The sequence below is a fragment of the Eublepharis macularius genome, chromosome 7 (assembly GCF_028583425.1).
Source record: "Eublepharis macularius isolate TG4126 chromosome 7, MPM_Emac_v1.0, whole genome shotgun sequence".
Lineage (NCBI taxonomy): Eukaryota > Metazoa > Chordata > Lepidosauria > Squamata > Eublepharidae > Eublepharis > Eublepharis macularius.
This window is the reverse complement of record NC_072796.1, coordinates 73,767,114-73,790,276: the sequence shown is the minus strand read 5'-3', so window position 1 is coordinate 73,790,276 and position 23,163 is coordinate 73,767,114. Positions and strand designations below refer to the sequence as shown.

Here is a 23,163-nt window from a genome sequence, read left to right as displayed (position 1 = left end):
TTGCTATGCTTTAGCTGCAGCTGCACTAGCAATGAGGAAACCATAAAATCCTGTTCCTGTGTGCAAGTCACTTGAGAGAAGCCTGAGAGAATCCTCTGTCCCGCCTTCTCATGGTTTACTAAAACAACTGTGCAACCTAAGGTGAAGGCCAGAGAGATACCCAGGGCCAGAGAATTCCTATCATCAATTGCTCAAGTTCCACCCAATGACCTGAGACAATTTATGCTGTTTATTTTTGTCTTATAATTTAAAATATGGAAAAACAGCTTTCAATGTGTTGACAGAAAGGCGAAATGTTAAGTGGATTACCTAACTGAACTCGAACATAACCTGCCTGAGCAGAGATGTAGTAGTGGTTTACTTGGGGTAAGTTAACTGTGCCTCAGGGCATGTGTCCTTTAAAGACCAACTCCCTCTCTCTGTGGTCCTTTAAAATGTGATTAGGAAAGATACTATGGGAAGGAAGTTATCCTGAGAAGATATGTGCCTTCCACTAAGCCTTGTCTCTTTAGGCCCTAGGCTATAGGGAAGAGTGATTGCTTTGCCTCAGTGTGACTCCCAGCCCTGGCTACGTGCTGGAACCTGCATGCTGCTCTTTACTGCCAACATACTGATGCAGCATAGTGAGAATATGCATGCACAGTTCTTGGCCTCCATTGTTAGTTTGCTTTTTTAATTTTGGGGGAAACCAGAGGACCTTTTCCTACTATGCAACCATGTACGCTGGGCCTGTTTCGGAACCCACCTCCCCTCCAACTAGTGTTTTTTCAATACTACTAAAAATATATGTATCTTTCTGTCCAGCAAATTGGACATACAGCCATGGATATGAGTAACAAATATTTGTTTCCAAAAAGACAATGGCAACAATTTTCCCAAACAAGCCCAAAGAGAACAAGATTACTCCTGCATACGTGTGTATACATATATACATATGTATATATATGCATACATATATGCAAATAGGTTCACACACACATATATAGTCATTTTTTCCATTGTTATAACTCAAGTATGATCTCAGTGTGTTTCCACTCTGTATTTCTACTTCTGTTTGCTGGGACCAAGCATTACAGCAATCATAAGCATTGCTATGGCCAGCGGCATTCAGAGATGACTGATAAGAGAAGCAAATACCATATGAGATAAGGAAGCAGCATGGGGATCTTAATTATTGTCAGCATAATTCCATGGAAGGAGGAAGACTATTAACTCTTGCAAGTTCAAAACTTTATTATGTTGATGTTACTGAAGCAACTGGGACTGAATTAATTTCATAAATGCTGCTTGAACAATGTCTACTTGAAAACCTTTCTACAGGAAATTTCTGTCAGCACAAAAACTAATAGCTGAGAACTGCCAAATAAAAGGGCATCAGTAAAGACACATGAAACTGCCTTACACTGAATCAGACCATTCGTCCATCAAGGTCATCACCAGGCTGGCAGCATCTCTCCAGCAGCCATGGTGGAGGTCACCTACTAACTGATTCTTTTAACCAGAGATGTTGGGGATTGAACCAGGAACCTTCTGCACACAGAACCATGTCCCATCCCCTATAGTGATCCATCATGTCCCAATTGGGAGCATTATATTTATCTGACTATTCTTTATGTGAAGCGGGTGGAAAGGTCCATGTTCCTATGACAGCCTGTGTGGTGTAAATGGTCAGAGGGTTAGATTAGGATCTGGGAGACCCCAATTGAAATCCCCACTCTGCCATGGAAGCGTGCTGTGACCTTAAACCAGTCACACACTGTTCAGTTGTTGCATTATGTTGTAACATCTAAGGCTTTATCTGTTTTCCTTACATGGAACATTTCTAAGGGATGAAATATGAAACGGAAAGAAGAAAACAACAACAAAACAAAAAGCATTCAGATGAAATGTACCATTTTCATTAAAGAGTGAAAACTTCCAAAACGAGGTATTTCTATAACATCTTTAATTTGAAATGATTTACAACCTTTCTATTTGTTTCTCCTCTTATCTACAGTTGAAGCTTAAATCTGGCCTTTGGACTCACCTTAAACTTAGAGGATATCAAAGTCACAGAATTTCATTTAGATCCTTAGGAGTTAAACATTGAACAGTTCACTTGCAGAGTAGCATGTGTATATGTTGTTTTAGAAGCTATTAACAACTAGTGTTTTTTTTTTAAATAGAGACAATGTTGTTTTCTTCAAGAATTCGGAGTTTGTTTGCACTTCCACTATTGTCTTGATTTAGCATTTCAGACCAGGGATTTCTATGTTAGCTCAAAGCAAGAGATAATTAGGGGATGCAAATCTACTTCTCTGAAGTAAAATCTTGAATTTTCCTCCAAAGAAATGCAGATGGTGTTCTCAAAAGCCATTCATTAGCCTTTATTTCCCAAGTTTTCAATCCTACAAATCATTATTTGGGGTTTAAGAGCCTGCTGCTTTCCAAAATGGAATCAACATATCCCATAGTTTAACAAGGTAATCTTATATTTTTATAAGCACAGTAAATGTTTGTGGTTGTTTAATTAGCAGATAACTTAAAAGAAATTCAGATATTAGTGTGTACTCCTAGCCTCTTTATGGTTTTAACTTTCTACTGATAAACTAGATAGACAGATAGATAGTGCATACTGAATATCTTTACCTTACACAAATAATAGCCTCAATCCAGAAAAAATAAGTCTCTATTGCCTCTTAAAAGACTAACAAAATTTTATTCCAGCAAGTCATTTATGCAAATCATTAGATTTCTGTTTATGTTTGCTGCAGCAGACAAACACAGCTACCACTCTGGAATTCAGAAGAAGTTAGTTATGCTTAATTCCCACTGGTAATTTCAACTAACATAAATCCCATTGGTTTCAGCTGGACCAACTTCCTCTGGTCTGGAGATTCAGTATAATCTGTAACAGGTATCTACTATGGACAATGTTAAGTGGCTGCTATCAATACATCAACATTCAAAAGGGACATTCACATTTAAAATTGCATACTTAAAATGAATGCATTTATAGGTATGCATAAAGGAGACTCTCACGCAGTAACTTTTATTATAGTTGCTAACATGTTTTTATTTAGTTTCTTGTATGGGTACTAGACACAGAAAAACCACATAATCACACAGGAATCATCTTACAATTTTTTCCATGGGTCCAATTTATTCTATTAATATATTATTTGGATCCACTAAAACTACTGAACTACTCCTTTAACAGTAATACACTCAGCCACAGGTTACATCTTGAAAAAAATATAATGGTTATCTTCTCAAAAGTTTACTGGCCAACATACAGCAAGATTTTAGAGATCTGCATAATATTCATAAAATAAACTGACAGATTCTAAAGCAACACAATTATGAGAACCACAAATGAACTCTGAATGGTCTGGACTTAAAAAAAAACTATTTTGTGACTTGAAAAACGATAAAGGTAACAAAAGATTAACAATAAGAAGATATCTAATAAAAGCCATTTCTTTATTCCCAAGAAGGGCTAATGTTCTAAAACTTTAATCCTACATACATTCATCTGGGAATGAAGTGGGACTTACTGACTTCTGAGTAAATATTCACAGGATTGTACTGTTACTCTATGAAGCCCATGTATTTTCCCCAGTCATCTCCTTCTTTAAAGTAGCACAAAAATAATGAACCAGCAAAAAAGAAAAAATGTTGGGCAACACAGCTGTGAAAATACAAGCAAAAGTACTGATGCTGTGCAAAGCACTGTCTCTTTTTTGTTTTTCTTTAACAGTAACAATTAGCATTTCCTCTGTGGGGTACAGACCTGTCATTGTGCTGCATTAAGATAAGGAATTTACATAAGAAGTCACCTACAAACATTTACATAACAATTGTAGTTCACATTCACTTCCAATTGTAACTTCACAGAAACTGATGGGGTATTAAATACCTGTGGAACTAATTGCCTCTGATATTAACCTCTGAACTCTCATGGTTCAGAAAAATGATATTTCACAACCACCAGCTGGCTGTGATTATAGTTTGTGATTGGCCTGCATCTTGGGTGATTGTATTAAAAATACCAAACCACAAAGCTAGCAACTTCAAGAGCTTCTGAGTAACTGACTCAAAGTGTCTGATGATACATATAGGGACACTTCCCACACGAAGTTGCACATTTATTGAGATACAAAGGGTTGCTTACTCACCCCTTGTAATTTCACATATAATTTTATAGTAGTGCTAAGATGATGCAATAAACCTTCCCCTTTTCATAGCCTTCTCTTAAAGCACGTACTATGGTGGTTTGTCTGCAATAACAAGCTCTTTAAATCAAAAGTATTCCATGGTTATTACAGTATATTATCAAATGGTATCAAAAATGAAAGAACAAATAGCTAAAATAGTGGAGTTGGCTAAGAAAGAAAATGACTTTCGAACAATTAATCACTAGAGATTTAAGACACTTATTGGGAAAAATTTATGAAATGTTATTACAATATCACACTGAAACAAAACAAGTAAAATTTGTATCACAAAATGGATGAAAATTTTTGGAAAAAATATACACATGAGTCAGTGGAGAAATCTTTGGACTAAAGAAATAATTTACTGAATGTCAAATATTAAGGCAGAACAGACATTGCAAGAGCAAACAAAGAATATAATGAAAGGTGTTGGAAATGTCAGGACACATATGCGACATTTTATCGTATGTGGTGGACAGGCAAAAAAGCAAAAAAATATTGGATAGAGATACATGAAGAAATGCAAAAGATGTTAAAAGCTATGTTTGTGATGGATCCGAAAAAAATGCTATTAAATATCTTATCAAGCAATATTACAAAAATACACAGTGAACTGTTTAAGATTATGGTGACAACAACAAGAGTAATATTTGCAGAAAAATGAAAGGCAGTGAAATGTCCAGATTTGACGGAAAGGAAGAATAAATTGAATGAATATGTGACAATGGCAAAATTAACATCTCTTATACACAATGGACCACTTTCAGAATTTCAGAAAAATTGAAAGTTTTTTGATTTAAACCCCCAGATCAGCTGCTTGTCAGGGAAATCCCTGACAAGCAGTTGATCATTTAAACAGCAAGGATCTCCCCGACAAGCAGCTGATCCATGGGTTTAAATGCCTCTTTCCCTCCCGCTTTGCAGTGGCAAGGAAAGGGGCACTGGTGTTAAAACAAACGAACCAGCAGACCAGTTCATGGAAGTTCATGGAAACGAGCTTCCACGAACCGCGAACCAGACCGGTTCGTGGGTTTTTTTGGTTCGTATTCCAGTTCGTGCCCATCTCTAGTATGTAGTAGAATGAATTTGTTATACTGGCAGAGGTGCTGTCCTCTAATGGAGAAGCAGCTTTTCTTAAAAGCAAACACAGACATTATGCATCATCAGGAAGAGCTATTTTTACTGGAGAAAAGTAACTCCACTAGTTTAATGGATATGTAGCATCCAACTCTATGTCACAATACAAACTCAGAATCACAAATTCTTATCAAAAATGTTTAGATTCAAAAGATACACTCCCTTCCTCTGGGTCAAAGTTACTTAGTGGGAGGGAAACACAGGATACAAGTTAAAGAGATGAAGGCAGATACACCAATTAGCCACGATAATTAAATGGACCCTGATCTGAATGCAAGACATCCTAGTTGCGTTTACAAATGCACCTACTAATATATTGAGTAATCAGTTTTGTATGATCTAATCTCTTAATTATTTACCAAGATATTCATTTTCAGGATTCAAGTCTTGAATACTGAAGACAGAAAAGTATATTTTCTTATTGATTTCCCCCGCTACATCTTTCTAAATTTTCCATTGCTTATCTTTTCAACAAGGCAAGTAATCCAAGCATGTTTCTAATGCACAACAAATAAGGACTATGAGGCTTTTTGTAAAATGCTATTGTTATTACTAATAACAATAACTGACTTAGATTTCCATCATAAGCACTCCCTAAAATGCTATCATGGAATCAGACAGCAATAATACACTTTTGAACTGTTCCTCCTATTGCTTGTTTCCTAGCTTTGAACTACCGAAACATCCACAATCCAGCATGAAGTTCATATCTAAGTAAAATCTTGTCAGATTAGATTACATTTATAAAGATGTAACTGTGTACAGTAATATATGTCATTGTTATCACAAGTTATTTGTCCTAATTTCTTTATTTTTGAATAATTTTTGCCAATATAACATTTTTGTTAAATTTTAGATAAGGAAGGATTAAACCAACCATCAGTAGTGCAAGACCCTTCTGGGGCAGGTTTTTGTGCGTATGGGATTGGTGGGCTACTGGAATCAGACATATCTTCATCCTCCTCATCTTCATCCATTTCATTAACAGTTTGGCTAGTGGAAAAATCCAAACTTCCATTCTGGGTGTAACGATTCATCAATTCTTTGTCTAGCTCTTCCACTTTTGGTTTTACATCTGGAACACATTCAGGGAAGGGGGAAAGAACATACTTGCCATCCATGAATGCTATTGGAAATAGATAGTTAAAGCTTTTCAAAGTAAGAAAACATTCAGCTTTTTCTCCAGCATAAAGAAGGGCAATTGAAATATACCATACCTGCTTGGTTACCTTCCAGTGAGAAGGAAGGCTGTTCAGGATCAAGGTAGAGTTGTGAAAAAATGGGCCGAGGAACAACACTGTTACACCTTAGAGAGGCCTCTATTGAGTTGTGAAGGGCTTCTTCAAAACGGGCAGATTTCAGTTGCCCTGCATATGAGTTCCCCATGGTCTGGAAAGCAAATTTTATAAGATGGCAAAATATTCAGGATTCAGATACAGAGACACATCCCATCACTCTTGGAAACATTTACTACATGAATGAATAAACATTTTACACAGAGCTCACACAAAGGATAAAATATGTGCAGTGGCAAAGAAAGCCAAAAAAAAAAAAATTATATCTTGGGAAAGCACTGTTTGTTCTTGCTCTTGTTTAAAACTGCACTCTGTTTTTCTCTGATGGAATTCTTGACTGTCATTAAAACATTACTCAAATATTTGTTTTGTTCATACATCAGTGTTCTTGTAAAAATAGGGCCATTTTAAACTTCAGCTGGAGTAGAGAGAGACCATTCAGCAAAACCCAAGGACCAACTCATAGATATAAATTAGGGCTGCCAATACCCCGCCCGGGGCGGGGATCCCCTATTCCCACTTCTTCCCCCCGACCTCACTTACCTGGTCAGTGGGGGCGGCATGGCCCCCGGCGGCACAGCACACCCCTGTGCCCCACAACAGGCCCGTTTCGGGCCAAATCAGGCCTGCGGGGGGGCCATTAAGCCCTTCAGCAAGCACAGGAGCGCCCGCTGGGCTGCCCCTTGATCTGCATGATGATGTCACTTCCTGGAAGTGACACCATCACACACACCGGAAGCCTGCACGCACGTAGAAGGGAAGCCAATTGCCGCAGAGGGTGAGTGCTGGGTTCCCAGTCCCCTGCTGGGGGACTAAAGGAACCTGGCAACCCTAGATATAAATAGTGAACACAACATCTATTTTAGGAGCATGTCTTGTTTTTCTTTTATATCTTTAATATTTTTAGGAATTTGATAAGAACTCTGTTTTGGCTGGACTGACTTGCTATTCAAAATGAAGTCCCACAACAGTGTCAATTAAATTGAAGTTAAACTGATTATATGTCGGAGAAAAAGTAAGAAGGTCCCACTTAACCTTCTCAGTTACTATCAGTTAGCATGAAATAACGAGTTGCTTAAGTTAAGGCAACTAGAGATGTTCAGGAGCACAGGAGAGCAAAGAAAACCTTTGAAGGGAAGCCTTTAAGGAAAGACATTCCAGACAAATCTAACCTGGTATCAGGATAAAGGCTTGATTATACAGTTCCTTATAAATAATCAACTTGAGTAAGAATTCAAGTCCTAGGGACTCATCTTCCCCTCTGTCCTAATTTCCATGCCTTTCTCATTTATTTATTTGAAAGTATCTCACTCTTACTTCAGGAAGAGGAAAGTGGCATATTGTTACAACAACACTGTGAGGAATTTGAGAATATTTCCTTTCTTCTTCCCCCACTGCCTTCAGCTGCGCCTTTGAATCCACTGCTGTTCATATACTTTCTGGACAGAGCACTAAGCAATGAAGCACTCATATCTGTAAATATGCAGCCCTTATTTAAGCAGAGGGAGGAAACGTGGCATGGTATATAGACTGATCTCATCAAATTTCAGAAGTTAAGCAGGATCAGTACTTGGAATAGTGACCACCAAGAAAGACTCTGCAGAGGAAAACACTGGCATAGCACCTCTGCACTTGACTTGACAGCCCCTTGCTGGGGTTGCCATAAGTCAATTGTGACTTAATGGCACACGCATGCACACATTCTGATCAGAAGTAGGTAAGACTCTTCTTCTGCTAATGTGTCCAGATAACAATGCAATTATCTGCTGTTTTCAGATATAGTTTGTTTTACATTATGTAAAATCTAGATTTAACATCACTCTTATCATATCTCTTGTTAATGATGTGATGTGCGGTATAAGTACTTGCACCATGTGTTGATCATTATACATGACAGTATGCATAAAGGAATTTTTTAAAAAATACTTTGCAATGTGTTACCTACACCCCCACCGGAACTCCTGTGGTTTTATATCCCATGAGTCACTGCTAACTTTCCAACAGAAGTAGTAGAAGATATATCTGAAGCTTCTGCCCTAATATAACATGCTACTTTTTAATGTAGTCAAATGTTTTAAAAATATTGTCAGTACTTGGAAGGAGAACCACAGGTACAAAGATAGTAAAAAGTCCAGTAGCAGCTATAAGATTAACCAACTTCATTGAGGCATAAGCTTTCTAGAACCACAGCTCTCTTCGAAAGCTTATGCCTCAATAAAGTTGGTTAGTCTTAAAGATGCTACTGGACTTTTTACTGTTTTGCAACTACAGACTAACACAGCTAACTCCTCTGGATCTAGGCACAAAGATGTTTTCCATTCTTTAGGAGAGTTTTGGAACGTGAATACAAAGGCTGAATTGATACATGATGTCACAAAAAGCCTCTACCACCATGAGCACAATGCAAATGTTCAAAATGCAACAGGCCAAAAAAATCACATCAAATCATCACAGGGCTCGAGGTGGATTCCTGAGGTAGCCAGCTAACAAGTCAACATGCCAAAATGTACGTGGTAGTAACTGTTACAAATGAACAAATATGTCATGTGAAAACAGAATACCCATGTGAGAAATGCAACATACAGACCAAGCTTTAAAACCATGCTAAAAACAGACTGGCCCCTAAAATATCCTTACACTGCTTTTTCTGAAATATGCTACACTTATTGTCAACACAGTACATCAATATAACGATATTCTTGTGCCAATTTTAAAAAAACTACAAAAGCTCTGGAGGCCCAGGACAGGGGAGGTGGCCATTTCTTGGGCATTGGGAATGGAACCTGTCTTGTGAAAACCCTGTTGCTGCTGTGCTTTATCTGCACCTGCACCAGCAAGGGGGAAACCACAAAATCCTGTCCTTTTGTGGAGGATACCTCAGCCTTCATAAGTTGTGGTTTGGGCTGAACTTGCATTACGTGAAGGCTGATGCCTGTCTTCCCTATTCACGTTTTTGTTGGGGTGGCCAAATGGTGCATAGGCACCCACCTTAGCACCCAGAAACTTTTTGACAGTGGCATATAAAAACAAAAGTATGGGTTGCCGTGTAGGTCATTACTAGAAATTGTATTGGGTTGGATCTGGCCCTTGTTAATATTCTCGAATTCAGCATGTGTCTAAAACTATCAACTTGGTAGCTGTTTCATTCTTCTAATATACAGACTTGTTAAAGAGAGTCAGATATGAACTTGACATTTGGGATTGTTGTACTGAGCCTCACATCTCAAATCATAAGCTAGGGTGTTAGATATTTTTTTAATGTAAATGGTTTCCTTTATTTCAGAATACCACAACACACTTTGTATAAAAGAAGTATTTTTGAGAAGCTTCATAAACACATAAGTTAGTATCCAGCATCTGAAAACAGATGTGGATCCTTCCTTGACCTCCATCTCCCCAGTATGCCTTGCCAAACTTATATCCTAAATAGAGATGGGCACGAACTGCAAGACAAACTAAAGTTTGTCACAAACTGGGCTGGTTCATGATTCGCGAACCAGTTCGTGGAAGCCCGTTTTCCATGAAATTCCACAAACTGGTCCGACAAGCAGCTGATCCAAGCCAGAGGGGGTGAAATGCCCCTTTCTGTGCCGTTGCAAAGAGGCAGGGAAAGGAGCATTTCAACCCCCGGATCAGCTGCTTGTCGGGGATCTCCCCGCCAAGCAGCTGGTCCAAGCTGGTGGGGGTGAAATGTCCCTTTCCAAGCAGCTTCGCAACAGCATGGAAAGGGGCATTTAAACCCCACAAACCGGTTTGCAAACTGGGGCAAGTTCGTGGTTCATGAAACGGGATGAACCACGAACCGCACAGTTTGGTGTTTTCCCGGTTCATGCCCACCTCTAATCCTAAACATAAGCTTTCCTGGATCAGAAAGGACTGGTAGGGGTAGGGGAACAAAATAATCCTGGCATCAAGATCCTTTTATTAACAGACCTCTGGATTCCAACTCATACCACAATATTGTATGCCCCCTTAAAGTTCAAATTTATCCTCTGGACTTCCTGCTCTGTTCAACACCAAGCTCAGGCTGGGAATGCTGATTTAACAACTACAGCCAAAAATATTCCGTGAAAATATAAAATGTCTTTCTCTCACCATTGAATAGCCAAAGACAACAACCCCACACTTCTGGAATTAGAGCTTCCAGCTCAAAGGGTGTATCTTCTAAGGTAAGTTTGAGCCCCAGCACCTATTAAGAAATTAACAGACACAGATAAAACAGTTGATCAGAAAACTGATTTTTCTGTAACTCTCTGATCTTACTATTGCATGGGAACTTCTGTGGAAGCCATATTCCTATATACTTACCATCAGATTACATAAAAATGGAAATGGTTATTTACAATTTAGTTAATGATAGAGATAAATGGCCTGTCTTATTGAAATGGCTCTGGATAAACCAATGTCTATTCCTGGAAGCCTCACAATCTGTTCAATCAGCATGAGCAAGTGAAAAAGATAGAAGGGAAAATTTTACAAAATATGTAAAATAGAGGCAGTGCAATCTTCTTATCTATATCCCTTAGTCCTTCTACCTTATGCTTTTTTTCGGCACTCCTCATCACAACCTTCAGTGGCTTGGGAGGCCTTATCAAGAACCAAAGTGAGCCTCAAGCAGCAAAACTGGGGTGCAGAAGGTCAGAAAACTGTTATTATGTGCTTTACCATTGACAGGGGAGGTGTATGTGTTTTCATAAGGTAGGCAATGTAGGTTCAGAACTTTTTAAACAACAGAATGAATCTGTTTGGCTGTTATCAACTAATCATGTTTTAACTTTATATATGAACTTGATAATTGTGGGCACTCTGTTCCCCTTCTCTCTCCATCTTCCCTTCACACACTGCAATTCCCTGCATCTAGGTTTAGTGCAAACCATATTTTGTTATTAATAAAAACTTAGCAAGCAATGCTATGCACAAACCATAGTTTGCATATGATCTTTAGTATTTGTTTTCAGAAAAATAATGGCTTGCCAACTAGCATGATTTCCTAAATACTTTTGCTCTCTCCTGAAAAAGGGAAGCTTTTCTATCAAGTAGAAATGTAGCAATGCCAAACCTATTCAATTTCCTTCAATAATAATAACAACAACATTCAATTTATATACTGCCCTTCAGAAGGACTTAACATCCATTCAAGAGTGGTTTACAAAGTATGCTATTATTATCCCCACAACAACAAACACCCTGTGAGGTGGGTTGGGCTGAGAGGGCTCCCAGAAGCTGTGACTGACCCAAAGTCACCCAGCTGGCTTCAAGTGGAGGAGTGGGGAATCAAACCCGGTTCTCCAGATCAGAGTCCCGCACTCTTAACCACTACACCAAACTGGTGATGGTATAGTACCTTAAACCAAAGGCCAATGTATACTTCATACTGGGAACCTACAACTCTCCAAGGTACAGTTAACCTTAAAACTGGGGGAGGAAAGATATTTTATATTTAGAAAAAGCACATGCTGCCTCTCCAGAAATCTCCTCAAGGTTACTGACAAGAAAAAACCAAACCAAAAAATCCTAAAAGTAAAAACACAAAAGAGCATTGAAACAAGCTATAAAATAAACCAAGATCAACCAAAAGCATTAAAAGAGTATATATATGCAGTAAGTTAAAATGGTATTTACAGAACAGCCCTGAGCCTAGAATCAGATTATAAAAATAACCATTAAAAATACAGAATACTTCATTTAAAGTACTGATTAAGGAGAACCACTTTGATTTGGCATCAAAGCATTCCCCAAGTGAAGTACCACCACTGGATTAGCCCTGTATCTGGTTGCCACTTGCCTCACCTTTGTAGGAGGTGAAGAGATGCCAGGTCTCCTGGCAACTGGCAGTGGACTTATAGGGTCATAGAGGGGCTCAGCCGGCCAGCAGGGAAGAAAAAAAAGTGGTGGGAATAGGGGAGGAATATACCCAGCATCCTTATGTGCTGATATTGCTCTCCATGCACCCAGAAGTGACATTAGTAAGTCACTAGGGGGTGCCATGGGCGCACAAGCATTTTGATTTTATTTTTAAAATTCAAGCAAACTTCATGCAAAATCGAAGTAAAAATATGATCACAGTGGCAGGTCTACACATAAGCATCTATAAAAGGTTTTCAAATGTCTAAAAATAAATCCACATGCAATTGTCTTCTATATGCCATACACTCCAATATTGATAAAGTTGTAAGGTCCTCAATACTTTGACTTATGGAAAGTGGGCATTTATCTCTCCAGTACTGTAATATGAGTCTTTTAGCTACAGTAAGAGCATAGAAAGTCTATTTTCATTTGCCATCAGATTTCAGGAAACAGGCACGTAATTTAAAAATACATAAAGATCCTCAAAAATTTAGTATTTGAGTGATTACCATAGAGTTTCCTCAATGCATGCCCAGTGTCCCCCAGTGACATGTTGACATCACTTCTGGTTGCACAGGGAGTGACATGAGTGCCTTGGATGCTGACAATGTTTCCCCCCATCCCATAGAATCATAGAGTTGGAAGGGGCCATACAGACCCTCTAGTCCAACCCCCTGCCCAGTGCAGGATCAGCCTAAAGCATCTCTGACAAGTATTCATCCAGCCTCTTCTTGAAAACTGCCAGTGAGGGGGAGCTCACCACCTCCCTAGGAAGCTGATTCCACTTTTGAACTACTCTGACCGTGAAAAAGGTTTTCCTAATATCCAGTCGGTACCTTTGTGCATGTAGTTTTAGCCCATTGCTTCGCGTCCTACCCTCTGCTGCCAACTGGAACAGCTCCCTGCCCTCCTCCAAATGGTAGCCTTTCAAATATTTAAAGAGAGCAATCATGTCCCCCCTCAACCTCCTCTTCTCCAAACTAAACATTCCCAAGGCCCTCAGCCTTTCCTCGTAGGGCTTAGTCTCCAGACCCCTGATCATCCTCGTCGCTCTCCTCTGCACCCTCTCGATTTTGTCCACATCCTTTTTGAAGTGAGGCCTCCAGAACTGCACACAATACTCCAGGTGTGGCCTGACCAAGGCAGTATAGAGAGGGGCTATGACCTCCTGCGATTTCGATGCCATGGCCCCTTTGATACAACCCAGGATTGAATTAGCCTTTTTTGCCACCGCATCACACTGACTGCTCATATTCAGTTTACAGTCCACTCTTACCCCAAGATCCCTTTCACATATACTACTGCCCAGAAGTGTATCCCCCATCCAGTATTTGTGCTTCTCATTTTTGTGGCCCAGATGTAATACTGTGCACTTGTCTTTGTTGAATTGCATCCTATTCACAGCTGCCCACTTCTCCAGAGTATTCAGGTCTTGTTGAATTTTAATTCTATCTTCTTGGGTGTTTGCTACCCCTCCCAATTTGGTATCATCAGCAAATTTAATGAGCAGCCCTTCCACTCCTTCATCCAGATTATTGATAAAAATATTGAAAAGTACCAGGCCCAAAACCGAGCCCTGCGGCACCCCACTGGATACCTCCCTCCAATCTGATGAAACACCATTGACCACCACTCCTTGAATGCGGTCCTCCAACCAGTTCCCTATCCACCGAACTGTCCTATAGTCTACTCCACAGTCTGCCAGTTTGCCCATCAGAATGTCATGGGGGACCTTATCAAAAGCTTTACTGAAATCCAGATAAATCACATCAACAGAGTTCCCCCAATCCAGTAAGCTGGTCACTCGATCAAAGAAGGAAACCAGGTTGGTCTGGCAGGATCTGTTAGGAACAAAACCATGCTGACTTCCCCGGATCACTGAGCGGTCCTTCAGATGCTTACAGATTGATCCCTTTAAAATCTGTTCTAATATCTTCCCAGCAACAGAAGTCAGACTGACCGGCCTGTAGTTTCCCGGGTCATCCTTCCTCCCTTTCTTAAAGATTGGGATAACATTTGCTCTTCTCCAATCTTGTGGCACATCCCCAGTCCTCCAGGAGGCCTTGAAGATGATGGGCAGGGGTTCTGCAAGTTCTCTGGAAAGTTCTTTCAGCACTCTTGGGTGCACCCCATCCGGCCCAGGGGATTTGTATTCATCCAGTGCAGCCAGATGCCTCTTCACTACCTCTCTGTCAATGTCAATTAGCCACTCAGGTGTCCTGCCACATTTTCTACTATCTCTAGATGTGCCTGAGTTCTTCAGGGAGAAAACAGAGGCAAAAAAGTCATTAAGCCTGTCTGCTTTTTCTCTGTCCTGCATCAGAGTTTCTCCATCTACTCCCAACAGTGGTCCAATTGCCTCTTTTACCTTGCGTTTGCTTCTCACATATCTGTAGAAGTTTTTCTTGTTGTAGCGAGCCCTCCTGGCCAGACCCAGCTCGTACTGAGCTTTAGCCTCTCTGATGGCTGATCTGCAGTACCTAGTAACCCTCATATACTCCTCTTTAGAGGTCTGTCCTTCTCTCCATTTCCTGAACATTTCCTTTTTCTCCCTTAGCTTATTCTGGAGCTCTCTGTGCATCCACATCGGTTTCTTGGAGCCCTTACCATGTTTCCGTCTTGCTGGGATAGTGAAGGCTTGAGCTTGCAAAAGCTCGTGTTTGAGAATGGCCCACCCTTCACTCGCTCCTTTTCCTTCCAGCACACTCCCCCATGGAATGACTCTCATCAAGCCTCTGAGTTCATCGAAGTTGGCCCTACTAAAATCTAACCTACGAGTCTGGCTACGAACTTCCTTGGCTCCCCACAGCAACTGGAATTCAAGAAGGACATGGTCACTTCCCCCTAAGGTCCCCACCACCTTCATCTCATCTACCAATTCTTCCCTGTTGGTTAATATCAAGTCTAGTATGGCCGAACCCCTTGTAGCTTCCTCCACCTTTTGAAAAAGGAAGTTATCGGCCAGGCAGGTCAGGAAATTGCGTGATTCATGACGCTTTGCTGAGCCTGTCTCCCAGCACACATCGGGGAAGTTGAAGTCACCCATAATTACAAGGTTCTGATGTCTGGATACTCTGCCAATTTGTTCAAAGAGGGCAGCATCCATTTCTTCTCGCTGGTCGGGTGCTCTGTAGCAGACTCCAACAACAATACCCTTTGTCCTTCCTCCCCTTATTTCTACCCATATACTTTCCACCGGGCTGTCCGCCCCATTCTCCATAACTTCTTGACAATCAAGCCCTCTCCTCACATACAACGCCACTCCACCTCCTCTTCTACTCTTCCGGTTTTTCTTGAACAACTCATACCCATCCACTAGCACATTCCAGTCATGGGAATCATCCCACCAAGTCTCAGTAATTCCTACTATGTCATAGCCCTCTGTTTGTAATAGAAGCTCAAGCTCTTCTTTCTTATTGCCCATACTTTGCGCATTGGTATATAAACACTTGTAGCCTTGTACCTTTGTTTGACCTTTCCTACCCAGGTGGGTCCCCACTGTGTTCACTTCATCATTGAAGTCGCCATGTTGATCATCCCCTGCCCCTTGCGGCATCAGTTTAAAGCTCTCCTGATGAAGTTCTCCAGGTTCGTTCCAAATGTTTTCTTCCCTGCCCTTGAGAGGTGAAGCCCATCATGTGCTAGAAGGCCTTCTCTAAGAAAACCTATCCCATGGTCCCAGAACCCAAAGCGCTCCTGCCGGCACCACCATCTCAGCCAGCGATTCACCTCAAGTATGGTCCGCTCCTGGCGTGCTCCTCTTCCTGTGACTGGAAGGATAGAAGAGAATACCACCTGAGCCCCCAATGTCTTCAACTGCCTTCCAAGGGCTTCGTAATCCTCTTTAATTCTTGCAACAGTATTCGCAGCTGTGTCGTTCGTTCCCACATGAATCAGCACAAACGGGTACTTATCAGCAGGCTTGATGAGTTTTGGCAGCCGGTCGGTAATATCCTGAATTCTGGCTCCCGGCAAGCAACACATCTCTTGGAATAGGGGATCTGGCCCAGAGACATGGCGTTCCATACCCCTGAGCAAGGAGTCCCCGACGACTACCACCTTCCGTTTTTTTCCACTTCCATGAGGCCCCATGTCTTCTGCACTCCCTCTTCCAGATCTTTGCGGTTCTCCTTCCACTGTCACCTCTGTCACCATCCCTAGCACTTCAAAGCGATTCTTGAGCTCAAGTGGACCAGAGCATCTTCTTCGTTGACGCCTTCGGATTTGTACTGTAGATCTGAGAGGAGGCTCAGAAGGGAGATCGGCTCTTTCCACTCCTCCTTGACTTTCCTCTTCTTGGCTGTGCGGAGCCCCCAGGCTGTTGTCAATAAAATTGTCACCCTCCTTGATCTCCTGAAGGGTGGTGATCCTTTCCTCCAGGCTCTGAACCTTTTCTTCCAAAACTCTGACCAGCTTACACTTCTGGCAAGTGAACTCTATCTTCTCCTCTGGGAGGAAAACAAACATGGCACAGTCCATGCAGGTGACTGCGAAGGGGGCTTCAGTAGACATGATTGCCTTCCAAATGTACCTCCCCTCCCCTCCAAGCTGAGCAGCAGTGGGAAGCCTAGTCAGGGAATCCCCTCACCCAATCAAGGGAAAGGTATGCCTAAGGGGCGCAGAGAACAGGATCTTAACTGGTGAACTGGACAGAATGGAGATGGTGATCCTTCAAATACCCCAGTTGCAAGCCATGTATATATGCCCCTTAGGCATACCTTTCCCTTGGTTGGGTCAGGGGATTCCCTATGACTAGGCCTTCTCACTGCTGCACAGCTTGCGGTGGGAGGGGATGGGGGGAACATTATACACACACACACACACACACACACAGAGAGAGAGAGAGAGAGAGAGAGAGAGAGCACTAACAAACATACATATAAATATAGATATATAAAAGTCAGGGAAACACCTCCCCAGTGCCACAGCTTACATTCAGCCTACCTGCAGCACCTTTTTTAAAGGCTACAAAGGAAGTTGTAAAATCCAGTCTTGAGGTCTACAGACCATCCTTCAGTTCCTAAGAATACTCAAGGCAGCTAACATATAGCTTGGCCAAAGCTCTTCCACTGCCATTGAGATGACCTTCCAAGCCAGACTTGAAATGAAATGCACACCTTTACAAATTTTTCATTCTCTTTTTTTTCTCACAATAAATGATTGACCTATGTAATTCATTGTGTTTCAGGGATAAATAGTTTGACAAAATTCTTACCTCATCAAAATTAATTTAAAAATTACTTCAGGTATTGCTTCCTTTGGGTTGGTGAAATGAGTACAATATCATTCACAATACATTAACTATAAGAGTTTATTTAACAAGCAATCCAGAAGTATTTCATTATTTATTTTATACCCCACTTCTCTTCCCAATGGGGACACAAAGTGGCTTACAATGTTGTCCCTTTGTCTACAATATTCTACTTATGGTGTCTCAATTTTGTGTGCTCAGCACTGAATTTGTCTGCCATCTGTTGTCCAAAGAAAGACATAAGTAGTTCAAATGCAATGGGTGCAGGGGAGGGAGAGAGTTGTATAATTATAGATACTGGCTCTAAAACGTTTTTAAAACAATTATTTTGTTTCTAAAGGTTCAGTGGAAAACAAATATTTCACTTCTTCTATTATCTACTTGATAATGGCACCCTCCAGCCGATTTTAAAGACAAGTCCTATTTATTTTAATGGATGAAATGTAAACATATGTTCAGCTTTTCCACTGAGAGATGAACCTGGTACCTTCAAAGAAAACCTTCATTTGAACATGAAAACAAAACAAAACCTCTCCCTGATTATATAAGAGTGAGCAGCACATACCTAAATTTGGGCTGTATATAGTCTCAAATTACTCTGAGGTTGAAAGATAATTTCGTACTAAATTTAAACCAATATAAATTGGAGAACCAGTTAGGTGTAGTGGTTAAGAGCGTGGGACTCTAATCTGGAGAACCGAGTTTGATGCCTTGCTCCTCCACTTGAAGCCAGCTGGGTGACCTTGGGTCAGTCATAGCTTCTCACTCTCTCAGCCCCACCCACCTCACAGGGTGTTTTGTTGTGGGGATAATAATGACATACTTTGTAAACCACTCTGAGTGGGTGTTAAGTCATCCTGAAGGGCGGTATATAAATAGAATATTATTTTAAAAGTTAGTTTAGTAATTAACATTATCTCAGACATGGAAATCATAACACTGGAAAGAGAAAGAACATGTTCTTCCATTCTCTAAAATCGTGCTTTCCACTCTTACCGCTGCCAACATTTGGTAAGGAATAACCTTTAGTTTAGACAAAAGCAAGCATTCCTTCAATAAATCAGCACTTTTTTACCATTAGACTCATAAAACCTTTTCACAACACAGATTTCAAGTGGATCCTTTAAGGTTTCAAGATGTTTCATCCTTTACTAAGTAACAAAATACACCCCATGGTGTCTCATTGACTACACTCATCTGTCCTTTGACCTCTTCAATTGTTGTAACCTAACTTCAGGGCCACAGAAGAACTTGCCTCTCATATCAAAATGGCTAATGTTGCTTCCTCTTAGCACCTGGTGAAACAAAATGCAAGATGCCCCCCCCCTTCCCCACTATGCTCCTGATGTTCCTGTCTAAAATCTTACTGAAAACTAGTTTGGTGTCTGTGTGGTAACCAAGAAGCAACAATTAGGACCTGGACTATGGCAATGACCCTCTTGTTCTATTGGGCCTCAAGGCTCTATTGGGCCTCCTGCCCCTAAGGACACAGCAGGTCATAAAACAGGAATAGATCTTTGGCCTCCTAGAAATACTGGGGCATTTAAGTACAACAAGAAACAATAGGAGCCCCGTGTTCCTTATAAAGTAAGTCAAGCCTCTTTAACTGACCCGTATCAAGGGGAAGGGGAGGAGGTCATTTGCCCTCCCCTAACTGAAACTGGATTCAGTCCAAGCTTCCTCTTTCCTCTATTATACTGATTCTTCCACAGATGATTAACTATTTTATATTTCTTAATGGTACAAAAATCTTGTTATTTTTATTACTTTTTTCTGCTGAAATAAATCATATTGACTGATTGTTAACAAACTTTGGAAAGGATGCACAACTGGCTCCCTTACATTACATAGCCTGACCCTGTAGCGAGTGCTAGCTACGTACCTCTTTTGCAAATTCCAGTTACAGCTTTCAAGCTCATCAGCAAATTGTTTTTAAACCTTAAAATAAAAGGCTATATAGACTACATAATACTTATACCTGTCTTGAAACAGCAGCAAAAATCTTGTGTGAGCAAAGGTGGGGGCCGATTTTTTTTGCACATTTAAAGATTGAAGAAGTTTATTATAACAAATACCTGGATTCAGTGCCTAGAAACAGGATATGGTCTCACAGGATCATAAAGTGCAACGTTATGTAGGTGTTATGACAATTTCATACAAAAATACACCAATATAAATGTTTGAGATGTGTATACATTTATTAATAACTTCTTTCTAATTTCATTTTCAATTTCCAACACCTCCATTTCTAAGGAAAGTGTCTGGGTTAGGAAATGAGACAGAAATATCAAGCACAAGTTTTAAAACAGTGTGAACTATTCTAAATGTATAACCAACAAACTGTATTCTGTTTACAACAGCAACACTACCTTCTGGTACTCTTTTCAGCCTTTTTTAAATGCATTCATGATGGTCAGCTGTTTGAAGTTATTCTGCCACCTGATCTAGGTTGCTGAAAGTTTTAAAGGCCTGTAAAACAATAAATGGTTAAAATAATTTAGGTCAACTGATATCCAAAATATTTTATCACTATATTAGCAAAATGTCCCACAATGTCCTTATGAAAATTCCATAAGGCAAACCCAGTCAGAAGCTTTTCTACATTTTGTTCCCAGTTACACCATCACAGACTACAATGCATTCCTTATGCAATACAAATAATCATAACATTAATATAAATACAGATGTACTAAATAGGCCTATAACAACAGATAAAACAACAAATTTGTGTCGATTAAACAGAGCTATAGCACACAACACCCGAATACAGTTCCTTTAGCAGTTGTAACCTAAACAGAACAAAACTTAGAATGGAAAAAAACCCTTAAACTCTAACCATGGAAACAAAAGAAACCTGGAAACTCAAACAAATCAATATAGCATCCTTCTCAGTGTTATGTACTGTGGCTACACATGAATGGCTACCATGCTGAACAGCTTCTATGCATTTTAGATTTCAAGTGGTTGCCACATGGCTGCCCATTTGTGTCAATCTGGCCTAATATAGGGAGCAATGAGTTAAAATATGCTAAAGCAAAATTTAAGAGAACACATGTGCCATCACTCTTATTAAATACAATACAAACAGCTGTCATTCTCACTTTTACTATGTAGCTGGGAAATTCTTAAACATCTGACACTCCTTATAGACAGAAGAGTGAGATATCAGACCTCCCCTTGAGTAAGAACTGGAATTACCAATAAGAAGAAAAAAGCATAATGATACCAAGCATTGCAGCTTGATTTCCAATAGGTAGCTGTACATGCTCTTAAAATATTTAATTTGTCACTTGACTGATAAAGCCTTAATTTTGCATCACTGGCATGCGTAGACACATCTATGACGATCCAGAAAGGAGATATTCTCATTCAATATATTAACTGTATTACATTAAATAGAACCATCTTGTACAAAAATACTAGCACTAACATAATATGGAAGCATATTTAGTATGGAAGCATATTTTAGTAACAGTATGATTAAAAGGTAATCTAAGTACTGATGGAGTTCTAAGCTATTTGTATGAAAGTAATTTCTTCTTGCATCTTTCAGACAGATGCAAGGAGAGAGAAATATAATTATTAAACCACCTGGTTCCTTAAAACTTTACTTGCTTTAAACATACATGTACCATTCCTCTGTAGACTTAAGCTATGCATTCTACCAAGGTTAACCAAACATTAATTTTATCAGATTCTGTTGCAGCCCAATGGCCAGATTATGTTTAAATTGGTGATCTTATGGTTGGTGGCACTAAATAATCGACATCTGAACAACAAGCATGTAATTCCTCACGTCCTCACAATGTATTTTGCACTGTGATATCTGGTAACATCTAACCAAGCACTGGAGTTGCACAACATTCGGCATTTCCATCACTGGAATATGAACTTGGAATGACAGTTCAATTGCCCCAAGTCTTATTCAATAGAGAAATTTATGTATTTATTTTCCAAAGTGCCATATAATACAATGGCCTGATCCAAAATTTCAGGCAACATGCTTTCAATTTAAAAGCATACCAAATGAACATTATTGAGTATGCAGAATGTATGACTGCTTTCCACAACACATTGCTCCTAAATTATTCTTAATATCGCACAGACTCTCAGAAGAGGAAAAAGAGCCATGGGCATCTTTAAAACAGAAGGGCCTAGAATCAAGGCAGTTACACCATACTCTTTATTCCCTTTATCCACAAATGCATTTCTTAAGCCACAACACTTTTGTGCCTCCAAATTTAAATTACAGATGGTGACTGAACTTCTGACTTGCTTCTGACTGAACTATATAAGACTTCACAATGACTTTAATTATTTTCTGAAAAGTTCATAATCCAATTGAAACAGCATCCAGGCTGAAATTGCTATTTTTTGGCCACGTGCTGAACATTTCACCTGCTAGTAATGACATCTTTGTATTTTCTTCTAATTACACTCAAAGCTAGGACCTTTGGCCTTAGGCCACAAAACTCTATTCAGGCTGCACACATTCTCTTAAGCACCCTGATCCTTTGTTGTCATTCTCAGTCTTTCATCTATTATTTACATCCATTGAGAAGGGAGCTACTCTACCATTTGTGAAGCTTTACAGCTTCTAATCATCTTAATTTCTTTGCCTTTGCCACTCCTGCTTCCCACTCATGGTCCAAAAGGAAATAATTTGACAAAATCATTTTTTCTAAGCCAACTATTTTTCAATGCCTGCCAAAGTTTGTCAGATGAAGGACATGGCTTGTAGGTTAAAATACATATTCTGTTCTCCCCTACAAAATGTCAGCTTCTGCAGCTTAAAAAAATCATTTTCATTTATTAAGAAATGTCAAACACAATTAGATAAACTAAGAAATCACACTGCTACTTTTTACATTTAAACAATAGGGAGTAATTATATAATGTTTACAATTTAAATGCTTTCATTTCTTCTAAATACAAAAACTAATCATATTACTAGGTAAAACAACAAAAAAAGCATACACCAAAATAAAGGAAGAAATAACATCATTTACAGGTGTATGTATTTTGCATGTACTCTAACTACATTTTTGAGGAATATATTCCAAAAATATAAACAACATAAGCAGTACTACAAAATCCACTATTCCTTCCATCCAAATAAGCACATAAATCAGTTTTTGCTCACAATTCTCACTGATCTAGTAATGGCAATATGCATCTAAAAAAGTTTATTTTTATCACTATTTAGATAATTAGCTGTGAAGATTACATCTTCTGAAGAGTATAAAGGTTGAAATACGACAGCATGTGATTCATCTTTGTGCCTCTCTCTCTCTGTCTCTCTCGTGATTTCTAACTGTGTTTCCTTGTCGTCTGCTCTCTCTGAAAACCTCCAGTCCTCTTGTCTTCCCTTATTTTCACCATTTGCTTCAACCAGCAGTTCACTTGAGACTCATCCATCTTATATTGCCTCAAGTGA

General features: G+C 39.7%; 1 protein-coding gene across 3 annotated transcripts in view; it reads right to left on the bottom strand.

Moving 5' to 3' along the window:
• GREB1L (GREB1 like retinoic acid receptor coactivator) overlaps positions 1-23,163 on the bottom strand; it is a 247,207-nt gene that overhangs the window by 141,668 nt on the left and 82,376 nt on the right. For 2 of the 3 annotated variants that reach the window (XM_054984549.1, XM_054984550.1), the window contains exons 2-5: positions 20,096-20,195; positions 10,724-10,817; positions 6,551-6,722; positions 6,211-6,408 (exon numbers count right to left, since the gene is read on the bottom strand). In XM_054984549.1, the coding sequence (XP_054840524.1) occupies positions 6,211-6,408; positions 6,551-6,722; positions 10,724-10,726 (373 nt within the window). In that variant the 5' untranslated portion in view covers positions 10,727-10,817; positions 20,096-20,195. The remainder of the gene's footprint in view (positions 1-6,210; positions 6,409-6,550; positions 6,723-10,723; positions 10,818-20,095; positions 20,196-23,163) is intronic. The other variant, XM_054984551.1, reaches the window with a different exon arrangement.